The following is a 27,931-nucleotide window of genomic DNA, read 5'->3' on the forward strand; positions in this document are numbered from 1 at the left end:
GCAGTAATTACTCGGTCACTTGCTGATGACTACTGACTTAACTTTTATAGTTTTAAAACTACAAAACACAGTACATTTATCAATACACATAACTAACATCGAGTCATTAACGTGCTTCCTATTCGCAGGGCAACTTGGGGAAGGAAGCCCTTATAATCTACACCTGAGTGTGTGTACATATACAGAGGTGGGCAAAAGTAGGCTTACATTTGCTCGTATGGAAAATAATACATTCATTAATAAATAATCATACAAAATAAACTGTTTCGTGCACCCTCCACTGTAAACCTACTTTTGCCACCCGTGTACATACCCACAACTGTGCAATCACCAGCACCCACAGATCGGACACCCAGCCACACGCTCACTACCCACAGCCCCAAAGTCCCTGAGAGAACTGAGTAAGACCTTCTTTAATCTTCTGAAAACAGCAGCATATTAATAAACGAATCCTCGTCAAAATTAGAAGAGGCTGACAGTACATTTTTTTAAAATGACATTCAGTAAGAAAAAAAAGTATAAGAAAGAAGATACAATAAGATTTAGCTAAAATGACTTTTCAAATGGCAAAAGAACAGCTGAAAATCCCTGTGTGTCTAACAGTTCAACACTCCACCCAGGCCTGAAACAGCTAGAGGAAGCCCTACCTTTTTGTGCTCATAAAGTCAGAGGTGTTATTTTCATCTACAGGAGCCAGAAATTTTAGGAAATTTGGCACAGAGGAGGAAGAGTGGAGTTTTCTCCGCAGGGCATTGCGGTAGGAGATGCTGAGAGTTCGGTTGGAAAAAGAGTTTAGGATAAAGAAATACAAACATACAAAGTATAAAACATCAGCTTCAAAATTAAAGCAACATTTTAGTTCTAATGCTAAGAGAAAGTAAACCAGGTGGGAAATTAAAAATAGCTTACAAGTGAGATTGAACTTGAATTTTTCAGTTAATAAAATTCCATTTTAAATGAATGGAACCAATGAGTTAATTTAAAAGCATCAGTCCATTTCGTTATGCGAGATGAATGAATTCCGAGAGCTGCCATGCAACACGGTGCCTGGGGTTAACAATACAGTGTGCGACCCTTTAAACACTTGTTAAGAGTGCCGATATCCTGATAAGCGCTCTTACCAGAATAAAGGAAAATCAAAACAACCAAAAAAATCAGTCCATCTTCCAAAATGACTCTTTCTTTCAAACTGGAAAAATTAATGAGGGCGTTTCTGATGTGGCACAAACTGCATTGTCTACGGTCAAACACGTGTTTTAACGTGTGTGTGTGTGTGTGTGTGTGTGTGTATTGGGACAGGGGAATGTGACAGTAAGTATATACAAATGGCTTGCCATCAAGACCTTTTGAGGAAATTAAAATTTAGGAAAAAATTTAATTTTGAGAAAAATAATCAATAGTAAAATTAAGTCAGTTCGAATGATAGACTGAAAATAATGAAAATAATAAAACCACACACACACACACACACACTCGTGGCCCAGGTCCCCTCCATGCAGCACATCCTCTGGGTGCGAACCTCCCCGGAAGACAAACGACACTGAACTTGCCATGCGAGTGCGCTCACCTCTTAGGCACGGCATTCCCACTTTGTTCTCCACTCGTGTTATGTTTTAAGGACTTAAAAAAATTTGGTGAGGAGTCGGAGGGGTTAAGACGAGGTGGAGGAGCAGGAACTGAAGGACCTGAGCAACTTTTAGACTCGCCAACAGGTGGATGATTCCCGCTAAATAGCAAGTAGAGAGAAAGCACTGAGGTTTAGAGGCAGAGGGGGGCCAGGAGGGCGCGACAGAGGGGCGAGAGGGGGCGAGAGGGCGGTGTCTCACGTCGCTTCTGCATCCCGCCTCTCGGTGGCAGAGGTAGTTTTTAGTAAAACAAAGAGCATTGTGAAAGGTCATTCTTGATCATTTCCCACATATCTCCACAACCAATAGTACCGTTTCCTCTATCCCCATTTTAGGAACGGACAGGAAAAAAAATTTCAATTGAAACAAAAGCGAAGAAAAGCAAACCAAATTCCAGAGTTTTAAAAATACATCTCTCTTAAAAATGAACAATAACCTGCCTTGAATATCAATGTCTCATTTCCTGGACATAAATAAGAAGAGTTCGTACAGGGTTCGGAACGTGCAATAGGTAGGGGAGAGAGGGGGAGAGGAGGGGAGGGAGGAGGAGGTGGGGGGGAGGACATTTCCCCCTCCCCCCATGCCTCTCAGCCACTATGTCCGGCATGACCCATTAGGAAGCTGCATTCCCAGGGGAGAAGGGGAATGCGCTGCCAGGGACACTGATCCCCCCACCTCTGCCTTGTGTGAAACACCAGGCTTATTAGCCAGAGACGGAGGCCTCTCTAGACAGGAACGTTTGCATTCGCGCTGAAAATGCCAGGACTGCGTGTGGCAACCCAGTGGAGAGGCAGAAGAAAAGGCCCCAGTGTGAGTGCAGAGCTTTAGGACACATGACAAGACCCTCATAAGGCCTCCAACCGTGTTGTCTCTAAAATGTCGTATTATCAAATATTAGCTTCTGCAGTGTGTCCTGCTTGGGGATCCTGGTTATCCAGCAAATTCCAAAGAACTGCCCCAGCTGCTTTCAGTGGCTGCCTGAAGACACAGCCGAGAGGCCCTGCTACATTGTTTCAGGACTGTCAATGCCGTCACCTCTTCACTGGGAACATTTCACCCCCCAACCCCCAACGCCCCCCCCCACGCCCCCCCGGTGGACTGTGCACGATCCGCGCATGACCGACACTGACACACGTCCTGTGGCTTCCGTTGTAGGCAGGTGTGGCCCTACTTCGCCTTTATGAGGCCAGGGGTTGTAAAAGGGGTTTTACAGTTAATTTTAAAGATAACTGTCCGCTTCTGGTCTCTGACACTTAGGGTCAAATGCATGGCCAAGGGACCCCAGGTGGAACAGGAGGACTTCTGTTACTCTGGTACTTACCCATGTCTGTGACCAGGAAACTCCCGTTAGAGCCCAGTTTTTAGAATTAGCAAGTCTTGTTACAAGACTCTAGGATTCTCCCACCCACGGAGATTTTAGAGAACATCTGTTCCAATTTTGTCACGGAGAGATTTAGGCAGGTCACAGCCAGTTCAGGACAGAGCTGGGCCGGGCCCCACGCCTCTGCAGCCAGCACAGGCGGCCACGTGGCCCCTCAGGCTCCACCCATCTCGGTCCCACCGAGGACATGCTCCCGGTGTTCAGGTGAGCACCCCGCCCTGCTGGCCCGCTCCCCACTTCTCCGCCAAGCCACGAGCTAAGTGCCAAGGTCAAACCGCCTGGCCCTCCTGGAGGAGTGACCCTTATACACCATAAGGGCCGTTTCTGCTCCGTTTCTCCTGCTTCTCCCCAACACTGGTAACAAGTATCACTTCATCTACATTTCCCATGAGGGGCCCGGGGTGGGGGTGGGGGGGGGCAGGGGGAGCATGCCACCGCGTCAAGTTTATCTCTTTAAGCCAAGAGTAAACCTGACTCGGGGTTCTCTCTGACCCAATGAACATACCAGGGATGCACATACCTGCTTAGGAACAGGTATGGCCCAGCTATGCTACACAACAGATTCACATTTCAAACAAATCTTACTTTCGTTCATGAGGCGTCTCTGTGCTCACTGAGTGGTACCTCATAAGTTTCCTCTGCGAGCCCCCCGGGGAGCCCTGGGCGGGTTCCGGAGGCTCCTGGCACTCCACGGGGAAGTGACTCAGGGTGTTCGCCCGCCTTAGGTAGCCCTGCTGGGGGGAGAGCGGGGCAGGCTCTTCCGCAGGAGGGCTCTCCGTGTCACCGGACAGCAGGTCGTCTGAGGAGCCCAGGAGCCTGGTTCTGCTCTCAGACGCGGGCGAGGCCTCCTTGTCACACACAGAGGGCTCCTGGAGGCAGACAGACAGCAGATCAGACGGATCCCAGGAAACCTGTGGGACTTACAAAGCTCTAAACCCCAGCCGCAGGAAAACAGTTCAATATGTAAGCACATCTGATTATAATGCCAGGTGGAAGCCACCACAGCCCATAAGGAAATAAAAGCCCTTTACATGCCTGCTTGTCAGAGACAAAATGCTAACTTGTGGGACAAATGGGAAACTGCCCAAATGCAAGCGTGAAGGACGCAAACCATGACACAGAACGGTCCCAGGCCAAACCCAGTTTCCTCTCTCTGGAAAACACAACTGAACTATCGCTCGTAAGATGCGTAATGAGGGTTGGCTAACTTGTCTGCACTGCTTAAACAAATCGAGTTCTTTATCTCTGCCAAGTGTGTCCATACACGTTGCACCCACACTTTAAAGTTCTCTCTCTGGATTTGATTTAATGCTAAGATTTAACTTGGTAATCTTGAGGATTAAAAATTATATCCCCAATTATTCTTAGTATATGGAAAATCTCTCCCTCGGCACTTATTGCCACGATTCAGGGCCAATCACTTATCTTCTTTCTGCACCTCAATTTCCTCGTCTTTATAGAGTGAAAATTTATCTCAATGGCTTCCAGAATGAAGCAGGATACTATAACCGGAAGTACTCTGCTCACTGTAAAATGTGACACAAATGTAAGGTATTGTTTTGTTAGGTACTCCATGAACTTACTGAGTAGGCCCTCAAACATTTGTTGAGAATCATGACAATAGTGCAATACTATAGATTTTCAAAACACATACTTTTTCCAAGGCATGAACTACTACCCCTCAAACTGATGCTTAGCACTGCACTCCCAGAACTTGGTATGTGGCCAACATATTTTTCTCAAATCAAAAAATATAAAATAAGAGGAAGTGTGCCAACTCGTCCCTTCTGAAATTGCCAGAAGGGTTAAATTAATCAACATGAAAAGAGTAAAAAGGAATGAATGCATCTAACAGTGGACTGGAGAATCTACATTCTCTCTGTTCATTTGCTATCTAGTTGAGTGCCTTTTATTTACTTATTTTTAAAATTTATCTTTATTGTTGAAAGTATCACAGAGGTCCCCTTTGTTTGTTGGTTTTTTTTTCCCCCATTGATCCCCTCCATCCCGCACCCATCCCTCCCTACTTGAGTACCTTTCAGATGACAGGTACTAAGGATTTTAATTTATGTGGATTGAGGGGAGAGATTATATACACTTAATTTTGTAGGAATTAGATGGGAAAAGTTTAATTCCCAGCAAACTATGGAATAATATTTTAAACATAACTAAAATATGTTATTCTTCTATAGTTCCAAGGATCCTTTTCAGGCAAGGATTTAAAAATTTGTCTAAGACACTACATCACAGCAAACAATCTCCACCATGCAGACCTGTTCACCTCAATTCTCATTAACATCCTCCACAGTCTATGAAAGGGCTAACTAACCCTTAGCTTAAACTTACACCTGAAAGGGCCACTCGGATATCCAGCTCCTTTGCAACTCCTAGGTGATTAATGTATTGGGAGAGATCCAATTGCATTAAATGTGCAACTTTATAACAGTTTCTCTACCTCAGGGTGAAAAAAAGGTCTAAAGAAGTGCACATATACACACACAATACACACCGGCGGCTTCTGAAAAGCTGCACTTCTCCTAAAACTACCCTAGAAACTCAAGCTATGTGTATATTCCCAGATGTGTGTTTTGGAGAAGAATAAAAAACAAGCAAGACTTTCTGGAAAAGTCCCTTGAGTGACATGCATGTCGTCACAGTTATCTTTATGCGCAGTGGTCTGTCTGAAACACCTTCTTCCCCGTCCACTCCCACAGGGACACTTCCTACCCTTTCTTCAAGATTCCATTCAAAAGCCTCACTGTTCTCCTCTCCAAACTTCCCCTGGTTCCACTGACCAAAAATAAGTCCCTCTCCCCTCACTGTGACCACGAGGCCACCACCGTCTCTCATCCAAACTCCCAGGGCTCCTACCAGATGCTGGTGTTACTTGTGGGCCTGTCACCTCTCCTACCAGACAAGTTCCTACAGGGCAAGGCCCTGTCCAGCCATCTGTATACAGCAGAGAAACTATAATGTTTCCAAACTTGAAATGAATCATGAGGTACAATCAGTACAGAGTGAATGAAGGGCAGTTGACCTTGACACTTCTGCTAGATTTTAACTCAGAAATCATACTCGGAAGACTGGTGTCTAGGGTCTCACTCCCCAAAGTCGGTTCCCCGACCACACATGGACAAAGCCTTGGCACTTGTCAGAGTTCAGAGTCTCTGGCCTCCTGTGGCATCAGAGTCTGCATTTTAACCAGAACCCATTCAAGACGCCCCCAGGATCTGAGAAGCACTCATGGAAGGTAGAGTTCCTCACTCTGCAGATGGGAGCACGTCAGCAGACAGTGATGCCAATTGAGAGCTGTGCCGTGAACACTTTTCAAACAGAAGAGAGAATACCAGCATGTGTCACACACTGTTTACAGTGAACACTGTTTTGTGAAATTTTAATTTTGTGAAACTTTTGTGTGAGTGTGTATGTATGTGTTTGTGAACCATTTCGCAGTGTTGCATGTGTTTCTTACTGTTGGTTATGATCTAAAAACTTCAAAAGCCATGAGCCCAGTAGGGATCTCAGAAGATCTTGGAGTCGCTGTGCGAAGGCGCTGGCCGCCACAAAAGTTCCCTCTTTCTTAAATCTGCAGCCCTTGGGTAGCAGAAGGAATGCTGGCCTCCTTAGCACAAAACCCGAAACCCACGTGTTGGTGGTTAACAAGTTGAACTAACCAAAGGCTTAAATGTCTAGAAAGCAAGAAACTAAAACAAGGACACAGGTTTGTCACCAAAGAGAACCACTGCTGGGTCACTGTCACCAAGCCGTACTTGTGGCAGAGGCACAGACTAGAGCGTGGCGGCTTATTTAAGTAGAACAGAAATGAAAAAATCAATCAATCAATCGAAGAGAAATGTCTAATCACAATCGCAGAGCCAGCTGGAGGGTAAAGTGAGGTCCAGGAATTTGAGCTGCATACTTCTCAGAATTCACAAACCCACTTCTGAGGTTTGCCCAATTTCAGTTATTTTTAATCCTGGAAAAGCTACTTGGGAAAGAAATCCGCTGTGGCTTGCAGCAAATCTGATCTCAGTGGTCTGAGTGTGTGATCTCGCTTCTCTGCTTAGGGACTGGCATCTGCTGAGCCACATGAGACGTCTGTGTCATGTCTAACTGCGTGGCCAGCCTCCACGGCACCACGAGGACTGAAACCACCAAACTTTCCTTGAGTGGAGATAGGAGGCCTCTTTGTCCCTTTAGCTAGGCCCTGTAGAGACAAGAGGAACATGGCCTATTTGCTGGCTTCTTAAGGGCATCATAGAAAGAAAAAGGTGCTTACTTTGGTGGTGTTATTTAACGTGCTAGACACGGAGCCATCCAGATCCAGGCTGGCAAAATGTTCCGGAAGGCCTCTGGCTTTATTGCCCTATGTAAAGAAAAGGCAGTTGAGTTATGACCCCTGAGGCTTCTGCAAAAGCATCAGCTAGCTGCATCGTGGTTTCTGTAAGGAAAGTCAGGAAAAATGCATCTCCTGAGAAATGCTGCTAAGCACACATATACATTAAGACAGCCAACATTTCTGTCTTTTGTTTTTTTTAAATAGCACACCAACCTAAATGCTCCAGAACACCTTGTGGATCAGTCGATTGGCAGTTTTAATAGGAAGGAAGAAGAGACTATTCATTTATGAATTGTCATTGTAACCCGCTGGCTGTATGACACTCACAACATTCTGTGCATGTGGGACTCTCAAAGACAGCCACCCACCCCCGGCTTTGTAAATGGACTGTTTTTAATTATGTCTAAGGATGCTGCAAAATTCTCAGAAGCATTTTCAAACAAAATAAAAATTAACTTTAAAAAAATACAGCTTGTTTTTTTTAAAGTGGGTCCGAAAATAAAAAAAGAACTGTAAGATGATGTTGCAAGCTCCAGAAAGGTTATCACACTTTGATTTCTGAGAAATGCCATTTATAATCACTGGGGGTGGGAGAGTGGGATTTCTTAAAGAACTCCCATATCAGTGCCTATGTATACTTCCTATTTCTATGCCTGTAGAGCTGCAGTCCACACACCTTTCTGTAAAGGCCCAGAAAACAAATCTCTTACACTTTATGGGCCATGTGGTGTCCATGGCAACTACTCCACTCTGCACAAAAGCAGCCTCAGACGACCGGTGAGTGAACGGACGTGGCTGTGCCTCAATTACCCTCCACGTACAGAAATGGGAGGTGGGTGGTGTTTGCTCTGATGGCTGTAGTTTGCTGACCCTGCCTCAGAGTTCCAGGTACAAAACAAGACCTGCGGACAGAAGCTGGATTCTTACGTTGTTCCAAGTGACACCAGGAAGAACGGAACCCACACTGGGTGCATCTTACCTGTGGCCTTTATAGGAACTAGCCAATGAACAGCATTTCGGGGAGAGACAAAAATTTCCATGGGGTTACATATAACATAATACAAAAAATTTGTTTCACCCATGCCAGGTTAAAAACTGAAATTAAAGTGTAGATAACAATGTTGTAAGATTGAGAAGACATTAAAAAAGATTTCACCTTCTATACTTTATGATGAGCACAAAGTGAATAAAAGTAACAAATTAAATCAGACACTCCTTTAAAAAGTGACTTAAATCAGGAGAAATTATGCTACTTACCCGGGACAAAATACTTTCCAAAGACTCCGCTAAAGATCTCTTCGCTTTGTTTTTCAGCATGTCGAGCTTAAATCGAGTGGCACTGGATGGTAATTCGCTTCCAATATTCTCTGCTGCAATCTGTGTTGTCTAAAAAATGAAACAATGGAAAGTTGAGCCACAACTTCCTTTCTTTTTTCCTTTTTAAAGGAATGAAAAAAATCTCTTGGGTGCATCTTTTTGACCCCAGGCCATTAAGCCTACCCTCATCTCACCTGCTCCTCAGTGACAGGGCTACAAGTCCAGGAAATAGTTTTGCCTCAAAGAGTTGCTTTACCTGATCCAAACGAAACCGAGAACTTTGCTTGGAAGCCACGCAGCAAAGCCGTTTAGAGCTTGTGCTCTGTAGTTGGAGCAGAGAAACGTCATTCACTACCCGGCCTTGTGCAAGTTACTTGCTTTCTCTGGGTTGCAATTTCCTCCCCTGTAAATTGAGCCCAACCTCAAGATCTAATCATAAGGCTGTGTTGTGAGACTAAAACAGGTAGAGCCAGTAAAGCATGGGGCACAGCTTCTGGTACAAAGGTAGCCATGGTTAGCTTTTCAAAGTGAAGTAACAATTTACCTTTTGGGGCATTTCGGAGGGTAGGATAAAATAAGTTTACCAACTGAAGAATACCTCTGTCTGCCGATGCCAATCGTTCATTGCTTTCTTGAGAGCTGTCTTCCCCCCACCTACTGTTTCCATCACCTCTTTCATTCTCCTCTGCCACCAGGCTTCTCTCCCTTAACTGACCATAACAGGAAACTGACAACAAAATGGAGTGTGTTTGCCAACCACTAAGAGAAGTTTAATGTCATTTATTAAGAGAGAGGCATATTTCTTTAAAACCTACAAAATCCATAGATACATTGCTTCCTAATTCTCTGAAGTGTTACCTGATGGTTTTACATAACCCTGGTGCCCCTTTGGCCAAGAACAGTGAGGGGTTTGGGCTCTGGCACTCAATGCCCAGGGAGATGCCTCCTTGCTCTCCGTCGCTATGTGGCCTCGGGCAGGTTACTATTACCTGCTGCCTCTCTCGGTTCCTCTACCTGCAGACTGAGGATGCCCAATGGACTTTCCTCACAGAGCAGTTACAAGATTTAAATACGTTAATACACATTAAAGCACTTTAAACACACCTGAATCTCAGTAAGTGTCTTACTAGCTAGTCTCTCCATTTGCTTTCCACTTTTAATAGAAGAAAATGACAAACATATTTGAATCACTCTCCTTTATCTGCAGAAATAACCCCTCTTCTGAATTGGGTGTTTATCACATCAACTCACATTTTTGTACTTTCATAAATGTATGTAGCCATAAAACATACATGTTGGTTTACATGTAGTTGAAGCTTAAATGAATATATCATCCTGTGCATACCCTTCTATAATTACCATTTTTCTTTCAATGTTTTCTTTTAGATTTCCATATCAACAAAGGTTCTTTGATTTACTCACTTCAATCAAAATGTATAATCATAGAAGTTTATTCATATTCCTGTTGTTAAACATTGACTCCCTTTTTTGCTTTTACAAAAGAGACTGCAGTAACCTGTCTTGTACATAGCTCCTTACCACACATGAGAAGTTTTTACAAGGAACTAGGGATGTCCTTGCTAGGTCACTGGGTCTATGCATCTTCAGCTACACTAGATCCTGTCAAATTTCTCTCCCTTAAAATGGCACCAATTCATATTCCAAGCATCAGCAAATGAGAGTTCACCTTTACGTGATAGTGTCAGATTTTTAAATTTCTGCCAGCGGCCTGGGTATGAATATCTCAACTTGTCTTCCTCTGATTCCAACTGTGATTAAGTATTTTTTATTTTATTCAGTTATTCGCTGGTCAAAGACCTTACATCTTCTTTGACATAATGAAATCCTAATTCGCCAATGAATGTTATACATTTTTCAAAGCATAAAAGAGAAACGATTCGGATCAGAGCTCCATTCGGCTTTGTCCAGTCATCAGAGTTTTACTTCTATGAGAATTAGCACATGCATTAAAAGAACGGCTTAGCTCAGAACTTCAAGAAGGAGGATTATTACTTATTTTCGTGTTTTCACTGAGTACACTGAGCATGCTCTGCACAACCCATACCTGCTTGCTGAGGAATGAATGCGTGAGCAGTGATCAGCAGAAGGGCCCATGGGAAACACACACCTGAACTTACAGGTGCACTCAACAAATTCCCAGTGCCTGCTAAGCATCACACACCGTGGGCAGGTGCCTTACTTGTTGCAACTGGTCCTGTGCAATCATTTACCAAGAACAAGCGCCTGACCTGACTCTCAGCAGCCTCCAGAGCAAAGGGGATTATCCACCGGGCCTCCTGGGACTGCCTTTGACCGACACCTGTTCACTCACAAAGTTAAGAGACCGTGGATGTGCTTTCAAACCCATAACACACGTTTTCATAAAATGGAAGCATTTAGAGTGGATTGTTGTTGTTGTTGTTGTTTAATATATTTTATTGATTTTTTACAGAGAGGAAGGGAGAGGGATAGTTAGAAACAACGATGAGAGAGAAACATCTATCAGCTGCCTCCTGCACACCTCCCACTGGGGATGTGCCTGCAACCAAGTTACATGCCCTTGACTGGAATCGAACCTGGGACCTTTCAGTCCGCAGACCAACGCTCAATCCACTGAGCCAAACCAGTCACGGTGATTTTTTTTTAAATATTTTTTTATTGATTTCAGAGTGAAATGGAGTGAGAGAGATAGAAACATCAATGATGAGAGAGAATCATTGATCGGCTGCCTCCTATATGCCCTTCACTGGGGATCAAGCCTGCAACCGGGGCATGTGCCCTTGACCAGAATCGAACCTGGGACCCTTCAGTCTGCAGGCCAACACTCTATCCACTCAAACCAGCTAGGGCTAGAGTGTATTGTTTTGATACATGAAGAAAACATTGGCTAAAAGCCTTGCCCTAACCAATTTGGCTCAGTGCATAGAGCGTCAGCCTGAGGACTCAAGGGTCCCAGGTTCGATTCCAGTCAAGGGCATGCACCTTGGTTGTAGACACATACCCAGTAGCAGGTGTGCAGGAGGCAGCTGATCGATGTTTCTTTCTCATCAATGTTTCTAACTCTCTATCCCTCTCCCTTGAAGATGATGCTGGGGACACCCAAACACATCTGGGACCAGGGTGTCTTCTTTGCAGGCAGACGTGAGCCTCCTAGATGCCAGAATGTTTAGGAGCCTCCAGAGAAAGTACTGCCCAGGCGCCAGTTCCACGTGCTGAGGCTTGGTCTCTTTCACATTCAATTATCTGACATTTTCACATGGAAAAAAACTATTAAATATATTTCTCCACTGGACTAATCTATGCCCAAATCATAAAGATACTACCTATTCCTTGAAAGTGAACTGGCACGTAGGTCAAAACTTTCCATCCACCCTAAGTGCTTTATTTCCCTCTAGCAGTTACAAATCATCTCAAATGACCAATTTCCTGTTGGAACAAGTTAGGGGGGGGAAATCAGAACAAGGAAAAACTATTAATGCTACAAAAGCGGGGGGGGGGGGGGCGAAGCAATGGAAATAAGAACAAATAGGTTGAAAATGGAACTAGAGAATTAACTGAAAACTTAGATGGAGTGATCCATCCCAAAGTGGACAGGAGGCGCACACACCATCTGAAGGGTGTGTGGAAGGGAGGAATGTCAACCACAAAGGTCAAAGGCCAAGGACACAGACAGTGTACTGGCATTCGCACCACTGCTGAGGGAGCCGATAGCTGGCCAATGAGATTAAAAACATTGCCAGACACTGTACGTGAGCTCTGAGAGTTCAGGAAGGTAGAAACCCAATGGGGAGAGCTGCTACGCGTGCATCCCAGTTAAACTGCGTCATGGTGAGGTTACCAGAAAAGCAGGGGCTGTTTATGGGGCAGCGCCTTTAGAACGAGCATTGGTGTTCTTTTTAAAAGGCTATTACGTAATTTGGAAAATTGAGTATTTTTTTAAACATCCTTCACTGATTTTTCTCTAGATTTACTGCCTACACGTAATTTAAACAAATATGAAATGCAGCCGTAACTGGTTTGGCTCAGTGGATAGAGCATCGGCCTGCGGACTGAAGGGTCCCAGGTTCAATTCCGGTCAAGGGCATGTACCCTGGTTGCGGGCACATCTCCAGTGGGGAGTGTGCAGGAGGCAGCTGATCAATGTTTCTCTCTCATTAATGTTTCTAACTCTCTATCCCTCTCCCTTCCTCTCTGTAAAAAAAAAAATCAATAAAATATATTTTTAAAAAAATATGAAATGCATGTTTTGAAGCAATGCTGGTTATTATGAGCTCACTTCCACAGAATACAAAAGACACACAAAAGTGGTCCACGGCACTGTGTGTACTGAACCCCAAACTAGCAGCTCCTCAAAGACAGAGACCCGCGGGCAGCGCCAGCACGACACAGCACCCCTCAAACAGGAAAGCCAAACAAAGCTGTGGACAGGAGCAGAGGGCGGCAGACTGGGCGCCTCCATCGTGTGAAAGGGGATCAATGGACGTTTCCCATCTGACTAGCACAGGACCAGGCTCTCTAGGGTTCTGTCTGGCTTTGCAGTGGTGCTAGCTGACATGCACACAGCCTGCATGCACGAAGGCCCTCCACGCACTTCATGCAGCTCCGAAAGTGCTTTATGATGTCGCTCCCACTCTGACAGGGAGAGAGGGGAGGTGGCAGAGGCTGGCTCCCTGCGATTGGGGAGCTGGTGGCAGTAGGTTCTCTGAAACGTCACTCCACCCCCTCTATGGCGCAGAAATGTCTCACCGTCTCCAGCACAGTCTGAATATTCCCAAATTTTCCCTACGTGTATAACAAATACAAATAAAACACAGGGGCAAAAACAGCTTCCAGAGCTTCGGCACATCCTCAGGACTTTTTTACACCGTGTCCTGGTAAAATTGCGAGAAGAGAAAAAAATGCCATACCTGCTTTACCTCCCCAATATGGATGTGAACTTTTTGCTTCTCTTCATATAAACATCTCAGGAAAGAAATAACCAATTCATTCTCTCGCTGCTCATTTCTTGGTCTTAATTTCTTAAAAAAAAAAAAAAAGAAAAAGAAGAAGATATTACATTTATTTTTTTATTGTCAACAAAACTGCTTAAATCATTCCTTTGGAAATGCTAACCAACTGTGTCCTTCCATTCACTAATTACTGTTTTTACCCAATCATCTCACTAGGGGGCACCAATGATCCCAAAAAGGGAGATAATTTTTTAAAAGAAACAGTGGAACTAGCTGGTGGGCCAGATTTAGCTTTTGCCCTCTGATGTCCTTATGCCTAAAATAAATATTTCACATCAGATCGAGGCATAGTCAAAATATTTAATAAACAAATAGTCTTGAAAACAGAAGAAAAGAACAAAATCTGTGTAAACACCCAGAGGTCAAAGAGCCATCATGGCTACACATTTATAAACTCTGATGGTTAGTGAAATGGAAAGGAAAAGGGCGGCTGGGCCCAGGGTCATGGTTCTATATGTCACATGTGTTCGTCAGCAAGCACTTTCTGCCACAAGGCATGAACTCGCACACAAAATGTCATGGGCCTGACGCCATTTTTTTTTTTTCTATTTAAAAAATTCTCTCCACATCCTTTACTTTTCAGGCAGGGTGGTGACAAAGCACAGGGGAGCCGGAATGAGGACCTGGAGGCCCAGGGTGCTGCCTGGACGTGTGACCAAAGGCGTAGTTTAATCTTAGCTTCCTCGTTCGTTCAAATGAAGCTGGTGGACGAGACACACTAACGGTCTCCTCCAGCTCCCAGTCCTTGGATTTGAAATTACCAGTCAGAGTTCATTTTTAAAAGACCATCCAACTTAATGGCTTCTTTTCACTGAATATGAAGAAAACAAAGCTGAATTGCTCTGGAGATACACAAAACGTCTAGTCCGTAAACTTCGGAAATGCATCTTTTTTAGATGGACAATTATCCATTGTCCGGCTCCTGGACCTCTCCCCCTACTCCAAACTTGTAGCCTGCCCTTTGAAGCAAAGTCGGGGTGCGATAAATGGACCCACTCTACAAGCATCCGAGTCTGGGTCAATGCTACTCTTAGCAACCTCCTCCCCCAGCTAACGAAGGAACAATGATTTCACCCTTCATGCCATGGGTTTTAGAAGGAAAGGCAACACTAACCTAGACCTTCTGACAGTCGATCTCTTAAAGAAAAAGTCCACTTTAAAAAATAAGTTGTTCCTGTTACTCAAGGAAAATACAGTGAATAAGTAGAAGGGGTTTTTTTTTATTATTATTATTGAGGACCTTCTGTTCTTTCAAATTTCAGATTTAAGGATTAAAAATTTTAGAAGCTAGAACAGATGCTCCCCACCTGGATTCCAAGCCATGAACCTTGATGTTATAAAACTATACACGCTTTATTCAACAAGTGGATTTCTCCAGGGGAAGGTCCCATCAGATCTTCAGTAAAGGAAAGTGGTGGTGAGGACCACAATCCCAGCTTAGCCCTGCCGACCCAGGGAGGTAATGCGGATCTGTGAGTTTAAAAGCCCAGGAAGCTATCGCAACTCATTCGCTTTCAGTGGGAGTGGAAATGGCACACCCACTTTTAGAGACAGCTGGCAGCTTTTTACAAAACTAAACACACTCTCATCATACAATCGAGCGATTGCACTGCTTAGAATTTTCCCCAATGATTTGAAAATTTATGTCCACACAAAAACCTGCATGTAAATGTTTACAGCAGATTTATAATAGCCAAAAGTTATAAGCAACACAGATGTCCTCCTTCAGTGGATGAATGGATAAACTGTTCCATTCGAGACAATGGAATATTATTCGGCGCTAAAAAAAAAAAAGAGCTATCAAGCCATGAAAAGACCTATGGAAACCTTAAATGCATATTGTTAAGTGAAAGAAGCCAATCTGAAAAGACTATAGTCTGTATGATTCCAACTATATGACAATGTGGAAAAGACGAAACCAGAGACAGTAAAAAGATCAGTGGTTGCCTGGGGTTTGGAGGACTGGAGATGGGGCGGGGGGGGGGGGGGCGGGGGGAGGGACAGGCAAAATGCAGAGGAATTTTAGGACAGTGAAACAGTTCTGGATGATACCATAACGGTGTACACACATCTTTATATATCTGTCAAACCTACAGATGTACCACACCGAGAGTGAGCCCCGGTAAACTGTGGACTTTAGTGAATAATAATGCATCATCAATGGTAACAAATGTACCTCACTTAGGCCACATGTTATTAACAGGGGAAACTGGCTGGGGTGGGAGGCACAGAGGTGGGAGCTTACATGGGAACACTCTGTACTTTGCACCCAATTTACTGAAAAACTAAAACCACTCTAAAGAATAAAGTCCATTTTATTTTTTTAAAGTTCAGAAAAGAGGAGCAGAAAGGAATTACACGAGGCCCCTCAGCAGAAGCAGGCAGCGAGGGCTGACCCACTCTTTCTTCTCTTGCATCTTTTAATGCAAACTTCCGGCTACTCTCACAAGAAAATATGTATTTTTCTTGGGGAAATTCTTCATAATCATTATTTCAAAATATATATATAAAAAAGGCTAAGAATGCAGGAATAAAGAGCATTATGGATGCATTTTCTTTTCCTCAAAGGCTATATGCAAGGAACTATTCAGAAGGCCAGAAACGAGAGCTCAGGTGAGCACAGTTGCTGCACGTTAAAAACTGAAGCCGAGAGCCAGAGGCCGCGTCACGGGCTCGTTAAACATCACAGGAAAGTCACTAGAGCAGGAAGCACGTTTTCATGGTGGCGTACAAGGTCAAGAATACACCCTTCCTTAAAACAACACGGGTAGGGGCTACCATTCCATTGAGTTAAATGATCAGCGAGGTGTCTTCTCCCCCTACCTCCCACGTGACGTCACCATCCTCCCTCGTGGCAAACCGTGGTTTCCGAAAGGTGGTTTCACTGTATAGACATTCATGGGCCAGAGAGACAAGTCAGAGGAGGAGAACAGTGCGGAACCAAGCTGGGTCACATCGCTTTTCAGTCAAAAATTAACTTGCTTGTTCAAACTTAATCTACGGTGTCAGGAGCCGGGGCAGGGTTCTGAGGAGTTGGCAATGCTCCTGCTTTGTTAAAATCTCGGTGCCAGTGCACAGGTGGGTCAACTTGTAAGAAATCCCCTGAACTACACACCACTGACGTGTGCACTTTCCTCCAGTTATGTTATACTGCAATGTTTACAACAACAATAAGAAAACAATGAACTGCCTGTTAAGTAACAAAGTCAACTTTGTTACCTGTGTCTTAACCTTATTTCTATGAGGAGCCTACAAACTGGTGGTAAATGCAATTAAAGATAAATTCTCAGCGCTGACTGAGAACGCTGAGCGCTCCGGGCGCCTGCGGTCTTTGGAGCCAATGACTAAAAACGGCCGCGCCCACCGGGACAGGACACTCTGACACCTTTTTTAAACATGGCAATCGAATCCTATAAGAAATCATTTTAAGACCGTAGGAAATCCAAAGGAGGTGATCCATTTTCTTTACAAAATGAAACATAGCTCTTCTACCCGTTGGTCTTTAACTGGTGAAAAGCCGTGTTGTTTAGCCCATCATAGACACCTACTGAATGAATGTACATCCACTTGATTTATCTACTCAAGACGAGTGCAGTCATCCCCTGAAACACAGGCACTCAGATGAAGAGAGTTGGATCTGGAGACATTTCCTTCCCTCGCCCTCCCTGGGCCTCAACGCAGTTTCTCAGACTCAGAGGGCCAGCCTGGACGCGGCACCTCCGCCAGCAGGCGGCTGCTTGGGACACCAGCAAGACTCTGGGAGTCACTGTCACGCCTGCCCAGTTGGAAATGTTCGATGTATTTCTTCAGTGATGACTGTGCGACTTCACTCAATACTACACATTTCAAACAGACCAGACAGACAGACATGTGGCTGGCTGTGCAGTGTCGTCAGGAGTCCTCCTAGAGAGAGGAAGGCTAACGGGCCCCAGCACCCACTGGCCCCAGGTCGGCATGTCTGCAGCAGTGATCATCTCCGGCACCATCTGCACGATAACCACTCATCTCTCTTTCTTCATGGTTCTGTTTGGGTTGCATTTTATTTTACATTGAGCATTTATTTACAAAAACATGATTCAATAACTATTTAGGTGATCACGTTACACACATTTCAATAATACTAGTAATGGCATTTGTCTTATGGAAGTGTGCCGTGGGAGAGTTCTGCAGAAACAAACCACCTCCAGGAAGGACGGTGTGGAGGAAGAGATGAGCCACTCTCCTTATAAGAGGACTCGTGACCCCACAAAGCCACCTTCTTCTTTATGAAGTTTTTGAAACGTATGATTTTTCAAACACATTAACAGGCACTGCTGCCTAAAAAGAAACCAATGACGTGGTTCATAAAATGTTTTACAAAAACTACAAATGGGCATTGAGGAAATAATTCAACAAGACGATCAATAAGCCATTAGACTAAAGAAGAGATCATGTCAAATTCGTATCATTCAAGAAAGAGCCACACATATACTGACGGAGGACAAAGTCTGACCTGGCTTTTGTAACCCATGACTTCCCTTTGGTATTTAAACCAATCAAAAAAAACTAGTCTTCTAGGGGCCTTAGGAGATTAACTGAGTACACGATTTTTTAAATGTTTTTATTGATTTTTAGAAAGAGAGGAAGGGAGAAGGAGAGAGAGACAGACAGAAACATCGATGAGGAACATTGATCGGCTGCCTCCTGCACACTCCCCCCCACCCCCCACCCCACGCTCCACCCCGCCACGAAACCTAGGCATGTGCCCTGACCAGGAATGGAAGCAGCAACCTCTTGGTGCATGGGACGTCGCTCAACCCACTGAGTCACACCAGCCAGGCTGAGTGCAGTTTTACTTTTAAAAGTAAAACTGTGTCACCATTTTTCTCTATAGCCTCTTTGCCATATGTACTCAGTGTCTCAAAACTTGTGCAGGTCAAAGAGAATCTCAAATTATATCCATTAGACACTTCTCATTGCTGCAGAAAGAAACATGTGAGTTTCCTATCCTGATGCATCGCACTGTTTGGGGGAAAGCTACTTACACAGTGATGTCTACATAAAGAAAACTCACACTGGGGAGGAATATGCCTCTTCTACGCTGGCTGGCAGGGTGCTCCCCAAAGTGACTTGATAGCACTTTGTAAGTGCATTAATTATCAGAAGCAAATTACCACCCATTCATCCATTTACCCATTGATGAACTCCACATGCAAATCACATTCAATCTGTCTAACATACTGTGTACTTGGAACTCTAAAGATCCTTCAAGGGAAAGCAAATTGGTGTGTCTCAAGTGGATTCGGAAGAAAAATGTAAAGCCAATTAGAAGTCATGAAGATGACATCCTAAGCTATCTACAAAAGTTAGAAAACTTTCTGTTTTCCTTCTACTACATATGCCAGCCTTACAGCGGGAGGAGCACGGGGATAAAGAGAGCTTTAACATGTGGTTACTTTTTCACACTCACAGGAAACAGACCATGGGCCCTAACTGTTGAGCCTTTCCCCCAGCGAGGAGGGAGGCTGGAGCCTTCTCCTACGGTTTAACGACCCCTCTATTCGCAGGACCTCTGCCGCTCTCCTCCCCCTCAAAAGGAGATATTTATTCTTTGTTTTGATGTGCTTAACTCCCTAGAAAAAATGCCAGAAAGCCATAGAAAATGCCCTGGGCCACAGCAGACATGACATTTCTGATGAGCTCATTAAAGAGTCAGAATGAACAGGTCCCAGGCGTGCAGGCACACACAGCGAGCTTGGTTTTTTTCTGTATTTTGTTTAGGTTTGACATAGTCTACTGTTCTAAGGAGACAGCGTCATCTACATTTATTTAAAAAACTAAACAAATAATAAGACAGGAGGAACAATTAATGTTCAACATCATGTAGAAAACGGCATCTCCTGCAACTCCCTACTCGCAGCCAAACTCCGTGGAGAAGGGTGGCAGAGGTTTCCCACGGAGCAGAGGAGCGCTCAGGGACGAAGTCCAGGTCCCTGTCCCCGGCTGAGGTTCTTCCACTTTGTAATTTCTCTCACTCTGAAATGGTATTTTTATGAGAGCACTCCCCCCCCAACCCCCCGCTGGTTTTGTTGTTTTCACTCAAAAACCAAGACGTGATGTGAATCTGCAATTCCAACCTGGCCCTTCCACGGGGCCGTTCCAGCTTAAACCAAGCGGAGTTGGGGCCACTTCCGGGGGCCGTGACAGCTCTGGTCTCCTATTGCTCAAAAATGACATTTCACAAGGGGCTGCTGACTCTTCTTCCCGTATGGAAAGGCCCGCTCCCACTGTACCTGCACCTCCTCAAAAACCATTGCTTGCTCCTGATTGGTTAACGTTGTCAGGTGCTTCTGGAGTTCTAGTTTGGTTTTAGAAGAATTCATTCCTATTAAGAGGAAAAAAAAAAAGAGTGATGAAAACATGTAAAAGTTATGAGGTAGAGTGAACACTTCTATACTCATTCTCTTGACATTCTACCTACCCACTGCAGGCCTTCAAAATTTTATGGAAACCCTAACCAATAAAGTTGATAATGGCAATGACAACAACTAACAGTTTTTAGTTGAGCCCTCAATGGACCAGGTACTGTCTTAAACATCAGGCCTCCATCATATCATTCCATGCTCTGATGAAGAGGGTTTTGTTATCCCCATTTTACAGGTAAGGAAACTGAGACCCAGAGAGTTTATATAATTTCCAGAAACCACAACCTTGGACTCTACCTCAGATCTATGTGGTTCCATATTACTTTTTGGCCACTGCTCCATGTTAAAATCCTTCACACAATCAGAATGTTGTCCTCAGAAAACGATAAATTCTCAACCTGGCCTGGTATCTCAATGGTTAGAGCACCATTCCAATATGCCAAGGTAGTGGGTTTGATCCCCAATCAGGGCCCATACAAGAATTAACCAATGAATGCATAAATAAGTGGAACAATAAATCGATGTTTCTCTCTCTCAATTTTAAAAATTAAAAAAAAAAGAAAATGATAAATTCTCATGAGTATTTGCTCTCAACATCTTTTCTTAAGGAGAAATAACTACTGCTCCATTTGAAAACTGACCAACATATTTCTCTTGCATGTTATACTCCCGCACATAAAATTGAGTCATGTGACTAACTACTTTCCTCTTACTACCACTTGCTTATTAGTATTCTTACGACAATTTAATAACCATTACAGAGGATTCTGAGAAAAAGTTATAAAAATAAAGCCATAGTTTTAGTGCCCATTAGTATCTAATACTTCGGAACATTCTTTGTCCACACAGACATGGCTCAGACCCTGTCTTGCCTTTTCTTGGTGCCAGAGATAAATGTTCCACACGATGAGATTTAGGAAGAAATGAAAACAACCACTGTGCATATAGACATACCTCGTTTCACTGTACTTCACTGCCCTCTGACGATGTTGCATTTTTACAAGCTGGAGGTTTGTGGCAACCTCCAGCAAGAAGATTACAACTTGCTGAAGGCTCAGATAATGGTTAGCATTTTTTAGCAATAAAGTATTTTTAATTGAGGTATGTACGTTGTTTTTTTTTCAGACATAATGCTAGTACAGAATATAGTGTAAACATAACTTTTATATGCATGGGAAACCAAAAAATTCATGTGACTCGTGTTTTTACTGTGATATTTGCTGTATTGTGGTGGTCCGGCCTGAACCCATAACATCTCTGAGGGATGCCTGTGCTTTTATTCCAAGGATGACCCTCTCCTTATCCACCTGCCACTCTCCTCTCCTCCCAAGAGTGAGCCCCCGGCAGGCGTCTGGCCTGTCCTCCAGAGCCTCAGAGCCATGATGCACAGATACAGCTAAGAGGGGACACCTCGCAAATCTGGACCAGGAACTTGGAAATCAGGCCCGCTTCACAGGTGAGCTTGCTGGGGTCTAGAGAAGACAGGTGACTTGTCCAAGGTCAGGAGCCAACAGTAGCCAAGCCTGCCCCAAGACCCCTCCCTCCTGCGGCCCCTACTCACACTGCTGCAGCCATCTCAGCTTCCAGGAAGTCCCTCCCACCTTCTTTTGCCAATATTTCTTCAGTGATTACTGTGCCACTTCACTCAATACCACACACAAAATCTCATTTGATCCGCAGAATAATCCTTGGAGTGGGCACTATTTCTAGTAATCAAAGGTGTAGATGGAGAAACTGAGCTGCGGTGAAGTCAAGTATTCTGTCCAAGGTCGTCAGCTAAGTAAGGGACAGAGTTAGAATCTGAGCCATGTCTGTTTGCCTCCGGGGATCACTCTGAAACCCTCGCTGCCTCCCTTCTGCCCGGAGAGCCAGGTGGTCTGACACATGAGGGTGTCGATACCAAGGGAGTCAATTCACAGGTGGGCAAGAGCGCAGCAAGGACAGATGGGTTTTGTCAGAGCAAATTCAGGTGCTCCCCTGGCAAGATGTCAGGTCTTAGAAGGCAGGGTACGGCCACTATGCTCGAATCGCACGCACCTGGCACAGTCCCTGACACACGAAACACATTCCCTGCGCCGGACAGCCCAGTGACTAATCTACGGCTCCATCGGGAGGAACCTGTCAGCGAGTGCAGGTCCTCTAGCTCCCGGGCCTTCACCTCCTGCGGAAGGGGCCCCACTCACCCTCGATGCGCTCGCAGAGCCTGTGCAGGCCCTGCAGGGGGCAGCCCTCGCACAGCTGGGCGGGCGCTCTCGTCTGCTGCACAGCAGCCACCGTGAAGGCCTGTTTCAGCGTCATCATGATCTCATCCACCTGGTCAGAGAGGAGAGAGACGGTAGCCAGCGCAAGGTCCACTTAGCGTGAGCGGGCTCCGCATTCGGGACTCTGCGGGAAGACTTAGTATTTTATGAGTTTTCTGGATCATGAGTCACAGGTTGGCAGGTAACAGTCATAACTGCTAGGATGACCGACCAAGTGAGAAACACTGCCTAGATCAGCGGTTCTCAACCTGTGGGTCGCGACCCCTTTGGGGGTCGAACGACCCTTTCACAGGGGTTGCCTAAGACCATCGGAAAACACATATATAATTACATATTATTTTTGTGATTGATCACTATGCTTTAATTATGTTCAATTTGTAACAATGAAATTGGAGGTCACCACAACATGAGGAACTGTATTAAAGGGTCGCGGCATTAGGAAGGTTGAGAACCACTGGCCTAGATGCTCAGGGCTCTTACAGGGGATATGAGAAAAACTAAAAGCACCAATTAGTTACGGAGTGAAAAAGCCAATTCCTCTGATCAAAAGTCCAAAATGACATTTTAAAATTGCTAAACCAGGGGGTGCAGGTGAGCCAGTTCTTAAAAAATAATGAAAACGGAAAATGCACACCCAAGTGAATCTCAGATATGTGCAAATTAAATAGTCATGAAAGAATAGTAAAGCCAAATAACAATATGTCAATGAGACTGCGGTTTTGCTAAGGAAAGAAAATTCCATGAGGTTGAAAGTCCTCGTCGCTAAGGGTTCATGTGAGCGCCGCCCGCCTGGCTTACCAGAGCCTCGTTTGTGCACTGAAACACGTAACAGACGAAATGGAAGCCGCCGCCTCCCGACGACTCCCGGCAGATGAACCCGAAGTGGTCCACGTGTCTAATACCCTGTCGGAGGTGGGAGAGAGGAAGGAACGTTGAGCTGAATCGGAAAGAGGCATCGCTGCCAGGAAGGCAACTGCCAATTTACACCACGCCACGTGAAAGGGCACCATCACGTTATTATTTCAGGTAAACATCTAAAAACCCCTCTCAAATATGATGATGAACACTGTTCTTCTCAAATGCTACTCTGATTATTCCCACAATAAGATCTCACAACTGGAGTTTTTAATGCTCATTTTGGCACTGAAAGGAAGGAAAGAAAAGTTGACACAGAAAAATGAGAATTTTTCGGAGGTATTAAAGAATAAAAAGCTACATGGAAAATGAAAAGCAGACCACAGATTAATGAAGAAACACAACCATACACACACATGCACACACACGCGTACATATACACATGCAAACACACACAGACACAAAGGTTAAAAGATTAAAAAACATGCGTGTACTTATACAATAAATGGGCAAATACTGAAGTAAACTGGTATGAAGAAGGAGCCAGAAATTATAATCACAAAGGAAAGAGAAGCTTTTAAACATAAGATGTTAAGGCTAGGGCTCCATCGTCGTTTTTAAGAGCCCTTTCTAATAAATATTAATATCTAAACTTTTTTGAACGTATCAGCTACGAGGCACCTTACTACAGAGAAGACATGGTCCATAGACATTCATGTGTGGGGTCTCCTGAGAGCACCCGCCGGCGGAGGTCTGAGTGCTGACCGCGGGAAGGTCAGGCGATTACGTAAACTTGAGGAAATCATAAAACTATCACGTGAAAAAGCCAACATTAAGCATTACCATTTCCATAGAAATAGCAGCAAATCAAGATAAAAGTTCTGCGGGGAATCTCACGTTCGATCAGATATTTTCTGGTCCGTGGCAATCAGGGACTGGCTGGCTGGTCAGTGTTCTCCAGCAGCAAGTGCAGCACGTGCTAGAGGTTCCTTCTCGGGGAACAGGGTTTGGAAAACCCGTTCCTTTGTAAATGGTCCCCTATTTGATCTATTGAGGAACAGTCTTTAGTTTCATATTTTGAGGAGAAAAATCCCTTTGAAGCCTTAAGGAGATCATGTTATAAATCAATAAACAATGAGATCTTCATCATCTTATTAAGAGAAAATGGAAGTGAGGAAATGAGAAGTCAGAGTTTAAAAAGTCGTCAAACAGTATCTTGAGTGACCTCGTAGTTGTGAGGAAGATCCTGAATAAAACTGGCACAGCTGATTTATAACTGATCGATTCTCCAAAATCTACGGAACTCGCTGGGAGATTATCAAGAAAGAACTCAAGTAGACAGTATCCTGAGCAAAACATCCTCAAAAATAATCGCTGTCTATTCTATTTTGAGAAAGAAGAAATCATGTTATTGGCACCCAATAAAGTTATTAAGTTTGTAAAGAAGAAATAAGTATCTATTTAAAAATATGTATGAATACACACACACACACACACACACACACACACATATATATAACATGCCCACAGACATACACATATACACATAAGAATCATCTCTTGAGAATATTACCACCAATAATTGAAAAAAAGAAAAGTAGACCTATTTTCTCCAGTAGGTTATTCTTTCTAAAAACAAAATCCTTAATTTCGAAATTACATTCACATTTTGCCTTAACGTATCCAAGGAGGAAGAAATGCAAGAACACAAATCAAGTACTTAGAACACAGACATCTTGTGACGTTTAGCACTTCCGTTGATGGACAGATATGGAAATAATTCAGTAAAAATTCCTGCAATTGAGCCAACAACCCATCTGAGCTTACCTGAGAGCAGAAGGATATCTCCTTAAAATTTTTCTCCAATGCTATTTTTTTGGTGTCAGGACTGATGAGGTAAACTTCAGATTGACCAATCTTAAAAGACAAACAAGAAAAGCAACCAGCTTCTCATGAAAGCTGAATTCAAATTTATCTCACAAACTTTCTCATTTCATGACCCATGGAAATAAAGGATAAAAGGGGCAAGCGTCTATAACATTCTGACTATCTCGCCGTGTAAAATCGCTTCCAGGGCTGTCATTTAACCTACGGGTTCCGGGTAGTGCAGGACACTGAGCGCGTTCGCCTACGTTAGACGGCGGTCCTCCGTGCGATGGGAGAACCACATAGCCAAAGTCAGAAGCAACGCCTCAGCTCCTACGTAAGCGAATCTCCCAGAAAACAGAAACTGTCTTTTAAAACGTCCCAAACAGTTTACTAATGACTTTTTTTCTACGTCTTTTAAAATTATTGTTAAAATAATCTACCCTTTGTGGAGTCCATACTCTGTGTTAGGCATTCCTGTACTGCGTACCAGACTTTGTAAAGTTAGAGCATTAGCACAACTTAACACTGTCTTACTGACCTGAGTCAGCACAGCCGACTCCGCTCCAGGACTGAGCCGCCATGGCCACCTGCTGTCTGTGCTCCGTCCCTCCCCCGGGGCCTCCTCTCCTGCACCTCCCTGAACCCAGGACGCTCTGCTGGTTGTCCACACCGAAACCTCTGCTCGGTGAGAGTCACCTCCTCAAAGAAGCCTCCCCAGGCCCCCCGAGGCTCTGGCAGCACCCTCTGCTTATCCTTTGCAGTATTTATCCCAACTGTAATGAGATCATTACTTGCAACCAGTTGTTGGTCTCTCTTTCCAGAATCTAAACTCCATGTGGGTGGAGACCATGTGTCTTGTTCACTGCTGTATTTCCAGTGTATTGCAAGGGACCCTGTATGCAGTGGACACACAATAAGTACTTGAAAATAAATGCACCGAGCAGCTTTCCCAAAGACTCCAAGAGAAATTTTTCAAAAATACAGATGAAAGCACAAGAGTGACTGCTAGCAGCACCCTTCAGTACACTAGGTCTATGACGAAAACGGGAAGAAGTCAGCCCTGTGCTCCCTGACTCACTCTCTTGATCGCAAACCTGCATACAGCCATCAGCACTAAACTAAGTAGCCAGCTCCTTACTACCCTGGGTCAGGCACAAGAACAGGACAGGACAGATAAGGTCATTCTGCTCAACCTTAAGTCAAAGGAACAACAGAGGGGAGGGGGGGGTGTCAACAAATGATCAGTTCTCTCCATCTTCAGAGGCCAGCTCCCTGCTGGGACAGCTCCACCCGCATCAGCTCAGACCCAGCGGACTCCCAGAAAGGGCAGCGCACGCAGCAACCCCACCTGCCAGGGACAGCCTCCCTGCCAATTCCTTTTCTGCCGTTTGGCCCATTATCAGTTTACCAAACTTCTAGAAAAAAGTGACCAGGCCGTTGGCTGAACTAACATTTCAGTTTGGGTATAAATTTCAAATATCCCGTCATCTCCAAATCCAATTGCCCTGCTTAACAAAGCATAAATGCTTTATACATTAATAAAAATACCAAGGAGGGAGTATTTTCCAAAAAGATTTTGTTGAAACAGATGACTTGAAATTACTATACATTTTTTAAAATCCCTTTCTGGGCCTCTTTTACACATATTAACTGTGTTCCTTCCACATTGAAAAGTTATCTTTATAAGCATGGTTGGGGGAGATAAAAATTATATAAGAAAATGGATTCTCTTTATCCTTCCCCTTGATGACTTTAAAGGCTTAGGACTCAAGCAAGGACTTTATCCTGAGAAAAGAATTATTAAGGATAAAAATACATGGATTCCACATAAATCCAAAAGCAATGTACTAAGCTTCTTCACTCAATAAAGCAGATTTTCTTATCTCAAGACGGGATGACCACGAGGCTTGGTGATGTTTTACCGTAAAAAGCATAGTTCGATTTTCCTCAATATCCGTTGGCTGCACAATATTGTGTCCACTGATGAGGTGGTTCTCAATGTCGTTTTCATCAAAAGAGGTGAAGAAACTGTGACTCCGCAGGCTCCCATCCTGAAACTCCTTCCTGTAGGCCAGCGAGCGCAGGCCGGGCTGCGAGTAGGACTTGCGCATGGGCCAGCGGCCCTGCTCCGTGGGCCCCGCGGGCTGCAGCACCGATCGGAACTTATCCGTGAAGGACAGCGCCGCAGCAGGGCTGCTGGTCTCGGAGTTCTGGGAGACCAGGTCAAGTTCGGCTTTCCTGCTGCAGCTGATGTGGTTGAACTTCTCAATGCACTCGTCGATCAGGGCCGGCGGCGCCTTCTTGTGCGCCACGGTCACCCGGCCGCAGAAGAGCACCTCGAACTTCTTGGAGAACGTGTCGTCGAACTCCGAGGGGCAATGCAGCTCCTCCTGGCGGGCGATCCTCCCGGCGTGGCGGATGGAGCTGATGATCTCGGGCACCTGCCGAGAGAGGAAGGAGTGTTATTTGGAACACAGAGTAGTGGGCACTCCCGGGCACAAGGAGCCAACACCGTGCTCTCCCCCGGCTTCGCTGCACATTCCATCACAGGGCACCAAAGGAGGATCCCACAGGAATCTGTCCACTCCTTTCTTGGCACTTGTCTCACTGTCAGTGTACCGACCATCTAGAACAGCCATGGGCAAACTACGGCCCGCAGGCTGGATCCGGCCCGTTTGAAATGAATAAAACTATTGAAATAAAAGACCGTACCCTTTTATGTAATGATGTTTACTTTGAATTTATATTAGTTCACACAAACACTCCATCCATGCTTTTGTTCCGGCCCTCCGGTCCAGTTTAAGAACCCATTGTGGCCCTCAAGTCAAAAAGTTTGCCCACCCCTGTTCTAGAAAAAGAAGTCTGCCCTCC

General features: G+C 44.6%; 1 protein-coding gene across 2 annotated transcripts in view; it reads right to left on the bottom strand.

Moving 5' to 3' along the window:
• TBC1D1 (TBC1 domain family member 1) overlaps positions 1-27,931 on the bottom strand; it is a 203,138-nt gene that overhangs the window by 68,498 nt on the left and 106,709 nt on the right. The window contains exons 3-13 of one of the 2 annotated variants that reach the window (XM_081097673.1): positions 26,983-27,501; positions 25,019-25,108; positions 23,135-23,239; positions 22,259-22,388; positions 19,944-20,035; positions 13,570-13,680; positions 8,603-8,731; positions 7,286-7,372; positions 3,592-3,875; positions 1,568-1,726; positions 648-767 (exon numbers count right to left, since the gene is read on the bottom strand). In XM_081097673.1, coding sequence (XP_080953799.1) covers positions 648-767; positions 1,568-1,726; positions 3,592-3,875; positions 7,286-7,372; positions 8,603-8,731; positions 13,570-13,680; positions 19,944-20,035; positions 22,259-22,388; positions 23,135-23,239; positions 25,019-25,108; positions 26,983-27,501 — 1,826 coding nt within the window. The remainder of the gene's footprint in view (positions 1-647; positions 768-1,567; positions 1,727-3,591; positions 3,876-7,285; positions 7,373-8,602; positions 8,732-13,569; positions 13,681-19,943; positions 20,036-22,258; positions 22,389-23,134; positions 23,240-25,018; positions 25,109-26,982; positions 27,502-27,931) is intronic. The other variant, XM_081097672.1, reaches the window with a different exon arrangement.

Source organism: Myotis nattereri (genome assembly GCF_964212035.1).
Source record: "Myotis nattereri genome assembly, chromosome: 1".
NCBI classification, from domain to species: domain Eukaryota; kingdom Metazoa; phylum Chordata; class Mammalia; order Chiroptera; family Vespertilionidae; genus Myotis; species Myotis nattereri.